Below are 13,171 nucleotides of genomic sequence, written 5' to 3'. Positions count from 1 at the left end.
GCTAATACATTGAAAAGACCTTTCAAGCTTTATTTGCAGCTTACTCATGGGCATTAACTTGTAGAGCTGTGTGTCTACGTCACAGACACACACACACACACATATATTTATTTCAAAACACAAACAGTACAGGTATCCAGGATTAGGCTGAGGCCAACCACAAGTTGCTTTTTAGAAACACATTTAGCAGTCTGTCAAGCAGCAGAGTTTTTACAATTCTGTATGAAAAAGTTGTTTAATCATTCAGACTGCTTTGATGCTCAATTGTTTTCAGTGATGTTAACATTCAATCAAGTTTTACGGGTTTTATTAGGTTACAATGTGCAAAACGAGCCTATGGGCAGATCTGTCTTGTGCGCTAGTTGCAGTCATTCCTGGATTGGGAGACCCTGCTCACAGTCACTCATGCCTTAGTCACCTGCTGGTTAGACTACTGAAATGTGTTCTACCCGGAACTGCCAATGAAGGGCGTCCAGAAGCTGCAACTGGTCCAGAATGCAGCAGTACATGCAGTTCTCTGTGCACATGCCCGCATAATACCATTGTTTCGTGAGCTGCACTGGCTTCCAATAGGCTTCCAAGTGCAATTAAAAATGCCGCTTGTCGCCTATAAAGCCCTGCATAGCACAGGCCCAGGTTACTTGCAGGACTGTCTGCCTGCAATGATTTCCATCCATTCAATCAAATCAAGCAGGGTGGGAATACTTTTGTCAAACGTTATCAATTGTTTGGACCTAGTAAGTGTACTTTTGCAGCACCTGCCCTATAGTACAGCCACCTCCCTGTTGATTCAGATGGTCTGTTAGCCTTCCATAAGACTTGGAAAACCTGGCAATTCCCCCAGGTATTGGGGCCAGCATTTTAGCTGAGACCAGTATGTACGTTTTACAATGTGTTATGGGCAAGTTTTGCTTGGAGCCTTGATCACATTGTATCATACTGAGCTCATTTTATTTTACTCTGTTTTATGGTTTTTGGGTATTCTTAGCTAGCCAGGGTCACTAGGTTGACAGGGGTAGCTAATTCATTTTATAAAATAAATAAAACAAAAATCTAATTTATGACATAATCAGTGAATGGATGACATCCAGCTCAAAATGATGCTAAAAAGCAAATCTAGATAGTTCACACTGGCATTAAAGACTGTTGTGAGAATTTACCTGATTTCAATTTGAGGTCTGCAAATCAAAAGTGGAAAATATTCAATGCCCTTGCATATCAAATAGTATGATTTTTAATTTTGGGGTGCAGAATTCATTTTTAAATATACAGAAGCCTCCTCTCAGGGATGAACTTTGCATCCAGTGTTTCATGGCTGCCAAGACCATTTTCTCCTAATTTCCAAATCTCTGTTACTTATTTATCCCCTTCCTCCTATTATCTAAAATTCTTGAGCCTTTAACCCAGCATTTTCTTCAGCATCATCTCTCCACTATTCATTTCTCAAAATTGCCACTGTAGAGTTTGGACTAACAAACAAGATCTTAGATATTGTTCCCTCAGTGTTGAAGAATGAGACGCTCTGAAGTTCAGGGCTGCTTCTGAATTCTTAAACCTCCTATATGTGAAGGCACAGCAAGATTGCACCAAGTAGCCATTCATTCTGCACATCAGCTGGCCATGTCCTTGGGGGACAGCATATTTGGTTGCACAAGGGGGCATGGTGCTTTTCTGTGGAAGTGAAATCCTGTTTTGTCAGAGAAAAATATTAGAAAAAGATACAGCACACAATCTCAGCTTCACTACCACAACACAATCTTTCTTAACTCGATACCCTTCAGACATGTTAAGACTTGAGCTCAAGCATGCCTAGCCAACATGCTGACCGGGAATTATAGGAATTGAAGTCCAACCCATTTAGAATGCCCAGATTAGGGAAGACTGCCCTAGCACATTGCATTTCGATAACACACCAAAGCAACTGTAGCTTTCCTTCCAATGTTTATTTATAGGGATGAGGTGACAGTTTTATTTTTGGATTTTGTGATATGTACTTTTTTATGAATGTATGTTGTAAGAAATTTTGGAATGGCACTGCTGGAAAGCAAGATAGGTTACATGTTAAATAATCTCATAATATGCTGAATTTAAATGGAATGTAAAACAGTCAAATGGAACATAAAATGATTATGTTAAAGATTCTTTGTTACATCTATAGCAAAGCCATGATGTTCAACTGTTTATCTGTTGCATTCCCCATTTTAAAAGCAATTTCCGCCTGTTAATTGTAGCCATGGCTAACTCATCAAACTAATGTCCTGGGAAATCTGACACGAGTAATATCTTTAGTAGTATTTAAGTTGACTTAATAACATTAATGGAAATAGTAAACATTACCAGAAAAGTAAATGATCCACTATATTCTGGTATGAATGAAGTGTTATATTATTCTACTGTTCTACTAATACAGCTTGACAAATCTAATTGGTTTCAGAAAAGCATTACTGACTGAGATGACAAGGAAGGAGGGAGGCTGCTATTATATTGCATATTCGAGAGATCTACGCTATATAGGAAGCTGCAGATTATTTATTCCTTAAAATAATTGCCAGTCCTAGTCTAAGCAGGGATCATCTATTAGCTACGTTCACACATATCTTTCAAAAATGTTTTTCTGAACAAACCATAGGTTGGCTCCATATATGCTAAACTGTGATTTCAACCATGATTAAGCTGTAATGGGCCATGTTTGCATGTAATACAAAGCCACAATATTCATTCATTCATTCATTCATTCATTCATTCATTCATCTGTACATTCAATTTTAGTGTGCCACAATGACTGTACTCGCAATGGGGCTCCAATCAGTTATTTGTAATAAAGCATTCACAGTATCCACAGTATCAGTCAATAAAATGGTCCAAAGTTATAATTACAAAATCACATCAAAAATATAAATTCTAAGAACAGAAAAAAAAAACACGAGAAAGTAATAACTAAATTATTGCATTTTGGCATCAAAAGTCCTCATAAATAATTGTTTTAATATTTAAGCCTTATAAGGTAGGGGCTACTTGAATTTCACAGGATAAAGTGTTCCAGAGTATTGATGCTGCAATCGAGAGACAATGCCTGTGAGCTGCCATCCCCATACCTCCTGAAAGCGGGGAATTGCTAAGAGGTTCTCCCAAGAATTTTGCAATGGGTGGGTCAAAAATGGGGCCAGGCAAAGTCCTGGAGATACTCAGCACCAAGCCACTCAGACCTTTAAACTGGTACTTTAAATTGCACATAGAGGAATACCCTTGCTGAAAGAAAATCAGCAGAGATTACCCAAAGGTAAATCCTGCCTCCCTAGTCTTTCTTATTTTTTTGTGAACATCAACAGGGATGCAGATGGAAGCGCCTCTTGGATTTTCAAAAAGCCTCTGATGTCATCAAAAGCTCTTGAGTAAACAAAATGGCTGTGGGATCAGAGGATCTGTCTTTTTATAGTTTGTTTGCTAACAGGTTAAAAATACAGAAAGCAACAAGTAGGAATAAACTGGCAACTTTCTTGATGCAGAAAAGAAAAAGAAAAAGAATGAAATAGTGTCCCACAAGGACCTGTGATAGGACGAGTGTTTTTTAGCATCTTGACTTCGAGGTATGCAGGTAAGCTGCCCAAGTTTGTGGAAGACACTAAACTATTCACACCAAAACTGCGAAGAGCGGCAGAGGCAAATGCAATTCAATTTACATAAATGCAAAGTGATACACATTGGGGCCAACAACCCTAAATTCACATGCATATTGATGGGGTCTGAGCTTTCTGTAACTTATTAGGAAAAAGATCTTAGGGTCATATAAACAGCACAATGAAGATGTTAACTCAGTGGGCGGCAGCTATGCAACATTAGGAAAGGGACTGAAGATAAAAATGCCAGCATTATAATGTTCTTCTAAGATTTCTGCATCTGGAGTATATAGAGTTTTGGTCACCACTGTTGAAAAAAGATATATTAGCATTGGAAAAATGCAGAAGAGGATATCCAAAAGCATTGGAGACTCAAACTGCTTCTATATAAGAAAAGGCTAGGATGTTTGGGACTGTTGAATTTGGAAAAAAGGCAACTGTGGGAGAATATGACTGGGATGTTAGAAATCATGCATGGTGTGGAGAAAGTGAATAGGAGAAGTTTTTCTCCTTCTCTCAAGATACATGGTCCAGGGCCATCCAATGAAACTAACTTGCAGGGGATTTAAAATAGCCAAAAGAAGGCACTTCTTCATATAGCATTCATGAAGGACAGGTCTTGAAGGTTCAGGAGGTATGGCTTCAAATACTACTTGTAGAGGAATCACAATGAGAGAAGGATATGGCTTGATCTCACGCTTCCAAGCATCCCAGATGCAACTGGTTGGCTGCTATGAGGATCAAAAGGCTAGACTAAGATGGGCCTTGACCTGATCCAACAGGGTGGTTCTTATGAAAATACACAGAATTCTGACATGAAAGCTCAAACTGTAAAATGAAGAAATACACAAATGCAAATATAACTATGCTGAAGACCCACTGAAATCCATTAGTCTTATGTTAATTCCTCTTTACCAATTCCACTGATTTTGGGAGGGTAATCTGCACATTTTAATTCTCCTCAAACAGTTTTCTGTATTTCTATATTCTCTGGGGCAAATATATATGAACAATTTCATTTATGGTTGGGGTTATATATCACATTAAGCTACAGTTTGTCATAATCATGGTTTGTTGACTAAACCAAAGTCAAACCAAGGTGATATCCCTATAGTTTAATACAAGGTATTAATTAGGCTCAAATTCTTCATTTTTAATCCAATCCTATGCATACTTACTTAGAACTAAGTCCTACAGTGTTCAGTGGGGTTTATTCCCAGATTAGTATGTATAGGATTACAGCTTGAGTTTAATATTCCATGGTAGAAGTAAGTTTATCAATGGAACAGGTTTTTTTCTTCTCTCAGTGAATGGTTATTTCCCCATAGAATTCTGGATTTATGTGTAAAATAAATGTGTACCTCCTGAACTTTCAACCTTATCTAATTGTCCTCAACTGCTTGGAAGTGTGAATGCTTATTTGAGCTACGAATTCCTGTAATAGAATTACAGATAGCTGTTCCCAAATTAGTAAAAGAACAGCGTATAAACTTGCTATGTGGATAGCAAACTTCCATGAAGAAATCCACTACTCAGATTCTTTCTGAGTATCATATACATGTGAAATTATCCATGAGCATGAACAGAGCCTGCCTAGTCATTTGTATGGGTATAAATTAAAACTCAGAAACAGTATTATGTGACCCTTGCAACACTTGAAATGAGCCATATACAGCAGATGCTAGCAACAATACCAATTAGCATACAAAGAACACATTTATGTTCTTTGTCCTATTGTTCCAGTCCTCTTTAGATGGCTGGTATAACCAAATGAACTGTCAATGGCTTTAAATCAGAGTGGATTCTACAATTAGAAGGGAGATTCGTTATTTAATTAAATTTCAATAATTTATTAAACTTAATTATACTCTCTAAAAATTATTTGGCTGTAAAATACCGACATTTCATCAACTGTAATCTCCCTTTGAGGGAAACTTGTTACGTGCTTTTTAAGCTTCCATAAACAACACACAACTATTTTATCACTCTCCCATTTTTCAATGTATTTTTTCCAATTCTGGATCACAACCCATTCTTATTACTACCACCACCAACCGCTCTGGCCAGAATGTCTGTATTTTTACCGTAGGTAGGCCCGAAGTACTAGATAACAAGAGTTTGAATATACCGCAAAGCTACGTGTGATTTGCGTTTGGCTCAACTTCCGGCGCAAAAGCCCAGCGACTGTGCATGATTTAACAAATCTCGGGGAAGCAAAGGAGGCGTTAGGGAGATGTAGAAACCCTGCCTTGGGCTCCTGCAATTGCGCCGTCGAAACTTTGCTTCCAAGGGGGCTGGCTATGCCAGGTCTAAGCGGCACCCATTGCCTCTAGGACCCAGCGGGCTCCGGCGCACTTCTTCCAGAGAGCCGGCGGCTGCCGCTGTTCATGCCCATGTATGTGCCGCGGTGGCTGGCTGGCTGGGGCCGGGCGCTGCCGGTGCGGGCGCTCCATTAATAGCCCGGGGACGCGCCGCCATCCCGGCGCGGCACGGGCAAAGGCAGCGGAGCCCCTGGAGTCATGCGCTCGGCAGCCCCTTCCCAGCTGGAGGGGCTCGAGAAGTTCCAGAGCCCCGGGAAGGGCCGGGGCCTGCGGGCGCTGCGCCGTTTCGCCGTTGGGGAGCTGCTCTTCTCTTGCCCGGCCTTCACTTGCGTGCTGACCGTCAACGAGAGAGGCAACCATTGCGAATGCTGCTTTGCCAGGTACCGCTCAGAGGGAGACGGGCTGCCGGCCGCCCTGCGAGGAAGGAGAAGAGGCTGAGACCGGGCGAGGGCTCCGAGCTGCCCCCTGGGTCCCAGCACGATGCAGTTGGCCCCTCGCTTCCGGGTGGCTCCCGAGAGATGGGGCGGGGGGAGCTCAAGCGGCCTTCCTGGAACTTGCGCCTCTCGCGCTTGAAAAATCTCCTCCTCCTCCTCCTCCCTATGCCCGGATGTTGGCGGTGGGCTGTGGCTAAGCGCAGCCACCTCCTCCCTCGGCTTCGTGCGCCTGCTGCAGCTTTCAGAAAGATTGAAGCTCAACAGGTTGCTTGAGCTCCATTTATGGTGCCCAACCTGCATGGAGGGCAGTGGCACAGCAGTTCGGCACGCAGCAGAAGCTCTGCTGGGGGGCTGTAGAAATGCGGTGCCTAGTCGGCGGGGGAGGGGGGTACAGGTGCTCTGAACAGATTCAGACTCACCTTCTGCAGTTGTTTCTGTTGTCCCGCAGCTGAATTGTGGGCTTAAAATGGGACCCAGGATGTAAATTTGTTCACCACCTGTTTGCTGTCTTCCTCCTTCAGCCCATGCCATAAAGAGCATTCCACATTGTCAGGTAGAACATATAAGTGGGTTCAGGATGGTTTAAGATTTGACTTGATTTTGTGATTACACGTTGGTGTAAATAGACCTTCTCCAGGATGATTTGTCCCCAGCTGGGCCCTTGAGGAATCCCACTGGTTTACCCATCACCGCTGTTATAGGGCCCATCCACTTTTTATCTTTTCTTCCACCTTTCCCTGCATTATGAACTAATCAAGAGAACCGAGTATTTGCACAATGTGTCCAAAATATAATTTAAGCCTGGTCATTTGTGTGTTGGGTGAGAGTTCTGGATTGGTTTGTTCTCTGATTCGTTTGTTTGTTTTGTGGCTGACCACAAAGGCTCTTGGCAGTCTTCTCGAACACCAAAGTTCAGAAGCCTCAGTACTGCTTCTGTCTGCCTTCTTCAAAGTCCAGCTTTCACTTCCATGCAGCATCACAGGAAAAAACCATTGCGTGCATGATTCTGATCTTTGTAGGTACAGACATGTTACAGGATCTGAATATCTTTTCCAAGACCTTCATTGCTACCTTACCAAGTGCTAGTCTTGGTGTATTTCTTAACTACTGCTTCCTTTACTGTTGGTGGTTGATCTTCCATATCTTCATTGTCAATTCTAAGACTGATTGCCCGACCTATTGTCATTAGTTTGGTCTTTTAGCCTAATTTTTTTCACTGTATTCCTTGACTTTCATTAGTAGAGCCTGCAGAGCATTTTCAGCTATCGATAAGGTATATTTTAAACAGGTTCATCAGCTTTGATACTCCAACCTCATTTTGTGATTTACTTCAGTTCCGGACTGTGGCCAATTATAGAAAATAGTACATTTCTGCATACAAAGTCTGCATGTATTTGATAGAGTGGGCACAAAGCAGTGTACTGCTTGAGGACACAATGACACTTTTCCTTAGTTCATAGATGACAGCTGAATCTTATTTCAATATGATTAAAGTGACAATAGCCTCTGCTGTATTTGAGAACAGAAAAGTTTAGAGGGCTCACAGGCGGCTAGGTGGCACACACAGCATTGTCAGAATTACTGCCCACCCGTCCGCCTCTGCCATCTGAAACAGTGTTCATTTGTTTGCTTTTACTGAGCTTTGCATTCTGTTCTGCTCCCCAAACTCCAGGGTGCTAATATCAGATAGTAAAAACATAAGCTGATAACAACATGATAATATGATAACATGATAATAACATCATGAAAATATACTACAAATATAGTATCATACAGGCTCAAAAATAACATCACATAAATAAGGGTTAAAAAACAACCCCATGCAACACTCTTCAGCTCGAAATGCTTTTGTAAACAGCCAGGTCTTAGTTGTGGTGCAAAATTATAGGAACACTGGGAATTTACAGATCTCAGGGGCAGTGTATTCCACAGGGAGGGTGTAGTTATAGAAAAAGCCTGCTTCAAGGTCCCTTCTTCCCATAACCTGCTCAGAAAGGGGAACCCAGAAGACTGCTTCATAAGTTGGTTGAACAAGGTGGGTAGATTTATTACCAACCTTCAAATGCCTGGTCAGAGCATCCATAGCACCTGATATTTAGTTCAGGGCAGAAATGTATAGCTGGGTGTCATTTATGTATTGAAGACAACTCATAAGAGTTCACTTCTCTCCTCCGTAATTAAGTTATGGAGAACTGCGGTCTTATTGTATATGATTTTACTGCATAAGCATTGGTCTAACTTTGCCCAGGGGTAGAGCTGGCTCTGATGTTACTAGGCTGAATTTTGAACTATCAGATATCTCATTTTAGAAAATAACCATCAGTTAGCATTACAGTCTTATAGGGATAAAAATATACAAACTGAACAAATAAGGAACAGTGAAAAATACAAATGGTGCTAATAGTAAATCTCTCTCTTTAATAATGTGATGCCTGCTCTTTTGTGCATCATCTCTGCACACACATTGATAATGATTTGGAAGAAGTACATTATACCTATGAGCATAGCACCTTTTTTCTATGCTTTGGGTATGAATTGTTTCATTAAAGTTAACATGCTAAAGCAGTAACATCTTTTTTGCTGTTGCACAGAATCCTGGAAAGAAAAGTAGGGCTGCTTTAATGAATAGCAGAGTGGATGCTGTGCTCAGGACTGGCATACCCATAGGAAAAACATGGGCAGTTTCTCATGATGGCATGATGGGTGGGGGTGGCATGGAGCAGCTTCTGTATGGAGTTATTTGCACAAACATACTGTAAACTACTGGGACCTTGATTTGAGGATGTGTACATTCTGCTTCACATTGGCTGATTTCCTGAACACGTCCCATTCTTCATGTTTGATTTTTCCTTGAAGGGCCTTGGTAGGATTTCACCAATCCTTTGGATCCACTAAAGTCCCTGCAGAACTTTCTAAATCAGAATAATTTCCAGTGCGATCCTGGAAGTGTGATTACTTAGGAGCAGGTCTCATCCTGATAGGAGCTTAACTTGAGCCCTAAAAGATGGGATATCTTTTATATTTTCCTGCCTCCTCATTTTCCCAATTATTTACATAGCCTCACTACTAATAAAGATAGGGAAACATTAGCTCTACAATAGGGAATATAGTGGAGCTAATATAACCGTAATAATATAAATTAACAGAAAATAATATAAAATATTTTAATATAAGTTATTATAAGTTATAGTGAGATTAATAAAAATAAACAGTGGTAATAAAATAAAGTTATATACATAATTTTCTCTAGTTGCCTCTGCTTGTCTAGTATGGTCCAGCTCCATGTCCCGTCAATTGAAGAATGCCATCTTGAGAGACTCTGGAAGTGTACCTACTCTGTTGCAATTCCTACCCTCTGGAATGATCTCCCCCCAAGAGATGTGTGTGTCCCCACCCTTATTTCTTTCAGAAAATTACTGAAGACCTGGTTGTCCTCCCAGGCCTTGAAGACAGGGTGACTATGGAGCTCCTTTTTGGTTTTTTGTTTATGTTTTTGCTTTGCTTTGCTTTATTTTGTTTTGTTTTGTTTAGGTTTAGTTTTTGTAGAAATGACAGATTCTCCAAGATGGCAGAGTGGAAACATCTAGCCACTACAGTGCTCTGGCAAATTTTTATTTTTACTTCTATATTATCAGACTAATCTTTTATTAATTACTAGTTCCTGTGCACAACTGTATATGACTAATTTCCAAACAGACTAGGTTTAGTTTTTGTAATTTGCTTTTCTGGTCTGTTGTATTCTTTTTACATGCTGCTTTTTAGTTGTAAGCCACCCAGAGTCATTTGGAAGTGGGATGGACTATAAATAAACAAATAAATAAAGAATAAATAAATAATTCATTTTAATCACTTATTTATTTAACATTTTTTAAAAAAGAAAAGAATTGTATAGTATTAAAATACAACTACCCTTTAACATATTATAGAAACATACTTCTCCACCTTGTCATCTTTTCAAAACAAGGACACTTCATTAATCAACAAAGAACATTTGGAGTGTTGTTTTCTTTCTATCTTTCTACCGTAATTCTCTTAGCCAAAACCCAGGATCAGAGCTTTCCATAAAGTATTAAGATCCATATTTTGGGAAAGTAATTCAGGAGATTCTACAGCCTAGTAAGGCTCGTGGAGTGAATGCTGGGTGGGATGTTCCATTCTTCCTGAAGGGAACACAAACTACACTTGTTGGAAGTGCAAACTTGTGTCCTTATTGGAGAAAAAGATAAGAGGGGAGAGTTTCTGCAATGGAACACACAAAGGAAGGTGAGAAATTGATTATTTATGATTATTTTATGTTTTATTGTGAGCCATACAGGGTTATTATATATAAGATGAGCAACTGAGTAAGACTTTCAAAATCAATCAATCTATCTATTGTTTATTATAATTAATGTGGTAGGAAGTTTTATTGTGAGAAAAGGCTTGTAAATTAACCCCTTGCTTATTTCAACAAACCTGCTCTGAATCTGTGATATTTATTTATTTATATAAATTGTCTTATAGTTGCAACTGTGACTATAGAAAGATGGTTCCGTAGGCCTATGGAGGGCTTTAGAAGTGACAACCAACTCCTTGAATTATACTTGGAAGGCACCTGGTAGCCAGTGCAACTTGCAAAGTATAGGGGTACATGAGGTAAAATTAGGTATGCCCATGTTTACCTGTGTCACTGCATTTTGAAACAGCTGTAGCTTTCAAGTGATCTTCAAGGGCAGCTCCACATAGAGTCCCTAGCAATAGTCCAGACAGGATATAACTAAGGCATGCGTGGCTGTGAGAGGAGCCTCCTGGAAAGGGTGTAGTTGGCATGTCAGATAAATCTGTGCAAAGGCCCTCCTGGCCTGCCACTTGTTCATTGAGCATAAACCAAGAGTTCAGGAAGACCCTCAATGACATGCTGTACAAGATTAGTTTGGGGAAGTGCAACCAGATCTCCCAAACTTGCTTTTTTAGTTGTGAGTTGCTATAGGGGCTTGACACTGGAGCCCTCAAGGATTAAAAAAAACCCCTAAGAACCATTTTGGGAAAGAAAAGGCACATTGTGATGGTAAGTGAGAGGAACCCAGGCTAAAATAAACCTAGGTTTTGGTGTACAGGTCTGTGAGGGGACAATTACAATTACGCAGATGACACAAAACTAGTGGGAGCTGCTAATGTTTTAGAAGAAAAATAGAAGATTCAGAAAAATCTAGATGGGCTTGAACAAACAAGATGAAAGTTAATACAGAAAAAATGTAAGGTCCTCATCTGGAGAGAGAAGGAAAAAAAGAAAGTCACAAATATAGGTTTGGGGAAATCCAGCTTAGCTATAGTCTCTGTGAAAAGGATCAGGGTGTTCTGGTAAATCAGAAGTTCAGAAGCCCAAGGTATAATGCATCTACCAAAAAATGTGCATGCTATTTTGGGGTGGATTAACAGGAGCACAGAGTCCAGATCAAGGGGAATCCAGATCCCACACTACTCTGCCTTGGTTAGGTCTACTTAGGATACTGTGTCCAGTTCTAGGCACCATAGTTTTAAAAGGACATCAACACACTGGAAGTTCAGATGACATCTACAAATATGGTGATATGTTTAGCCTGCAGAAAAGAAGGCTGAAGGGAGATACTATGGTCTTCAGATATCTTTTCATAGAATCTCAGACTGTAATCAAGTATTGCTTTTAAGCCACAGTAAGCAGTCTCACAGCAATATCTTAATTATAATACTAAGTTAACTGTGAAGAGAAGGATGTTGGTTTTGCAGATATCTTCTGGAGTATGTATGGCTAAGATCATTGGGAAATCTGTGCTTTTGCACTAAGATGCCATGTGTTGCACTGCAGATGTTCTACATAGCATATAAATGTACTGCAATGCAGTGTGCTTTGCAACCAAGTATAAGAACGTCTGTCTGGTGTGGAAGTGTTTTGGTGAGGGAGATCTTGCTTATAAAGACAGCATCAGGATTTATTATTTGTTAAAAAAAAAAAAACAGGCTGAAAAAGGATTGTGGATTGCATACAATTTTTTTTTTTTTTTTGCCCAGCATTTGGACTTCTGGAACTAGGAATATTAAAATATTTACTTTTATATTTAAAGACTGCAGCATTAAAAAAAAAAGATACAGAAAGTGACCTTTTGGACTTTGTAAGAAACTAAATTAATAAAGGTGAATTGAGTCCCTAAGAGAAGTGGCATCATAGTTTTTATTAAATTCAGTGAATAGTTACAGTACTTGGACTTGGACTTGGAATATCTTGCTTTCACTGATCTTGCCCTCCTTCTGAAAAACATGTACACACTTTGAGAAAATTTCTAGACTTCTCAAAGTCCATTGCTACTTGCTGGGACTTGTAATCCAAAATAATTGAAGGACCCCATATTGCCTATTTCTGCTTAGTCCTTTCAAACAGTTCTGTGTGAGGCAAAAATGAAAATCTGTTAGGTGGGGATGATGATGAAAAAGGAAAGGATATAGTTGCTAGTGTATATAGCTGTAAAACAGGACATCTGTCAATGACAGTCAGCTGTGAGATCCAAAAGTGATAGCTATGTTCAAATATCAGTAGCAAACAGTAAGGGACAGCTGTGGCTTTTTGAAGGCATCTATCTAACCATTGACAATAGGACTTTCCTTATGAAGAAACAGTGGCCCTACCTTGCTGATGAAAACTTGCTATGGAGGGTGATGCAGTCTCTAGATAGTGACATGGCAAGGTGATCCAACTTGGTTTTTTGTGGGTTTGATTTTTTAAAAAAAATGCTTTGGCTTTGCTGGACTTCACTGCTTCCCATATCATCTGTGCCTCATTTAAGTC

At 39.9% G+C, this 13,171-nt stretch overlaps 1 protein-coding gene across 2 annotated transcripts in view; it reads left to right on the top strand.

Moving 5' to 3' along the window:
- SMYD2 (SET and MYND domain containing 2) overlaps positions 1-13,171 on the top strand; it is a 63,603-nt gene that overhangs the window by 16,510 nt on the left and 33,922 nt on the right. Inside the window, exon 1 of one of the 2 annotated variants that reach the window (XM_088146736.1) lies at positions 5,862-6,318. The exons of the other annotated variant lie outside the window; for it this stretch is intronic. Within the exon in view, the coding sequence (XP_088002862.1) occupies positions 6,137-6,318 (182 nt within the window). The 5' untranslated portion in view covers positions 5,862-6,136. Of the gene's footprint in view, positions 1-5,861; positions 6,319-13,171 lie in introns of those variants that run through there. 2 annotated transcript variants of the gene reach the window in all.

This window comes from Python bivittatus, unplaced genomic scaffold, assembly GCF_059951505.1.
Source record: "Python bivittatus isolate LINGU-HERP-01145 unplaced genomic scaffold, Pbiv_v1 ctg000020_np1212, whole genome shotgun sequence".
NCBI classification, from domain to species: domain Eukaryota; kingdom Metazoa; phylum Chordata; class Lepidosauria; order Squamata; family Pythonidae; genus Python; species Python bivittatus.
This window is presented reverse-complemented; position numbering and strand designations above follow the sequence as displayed.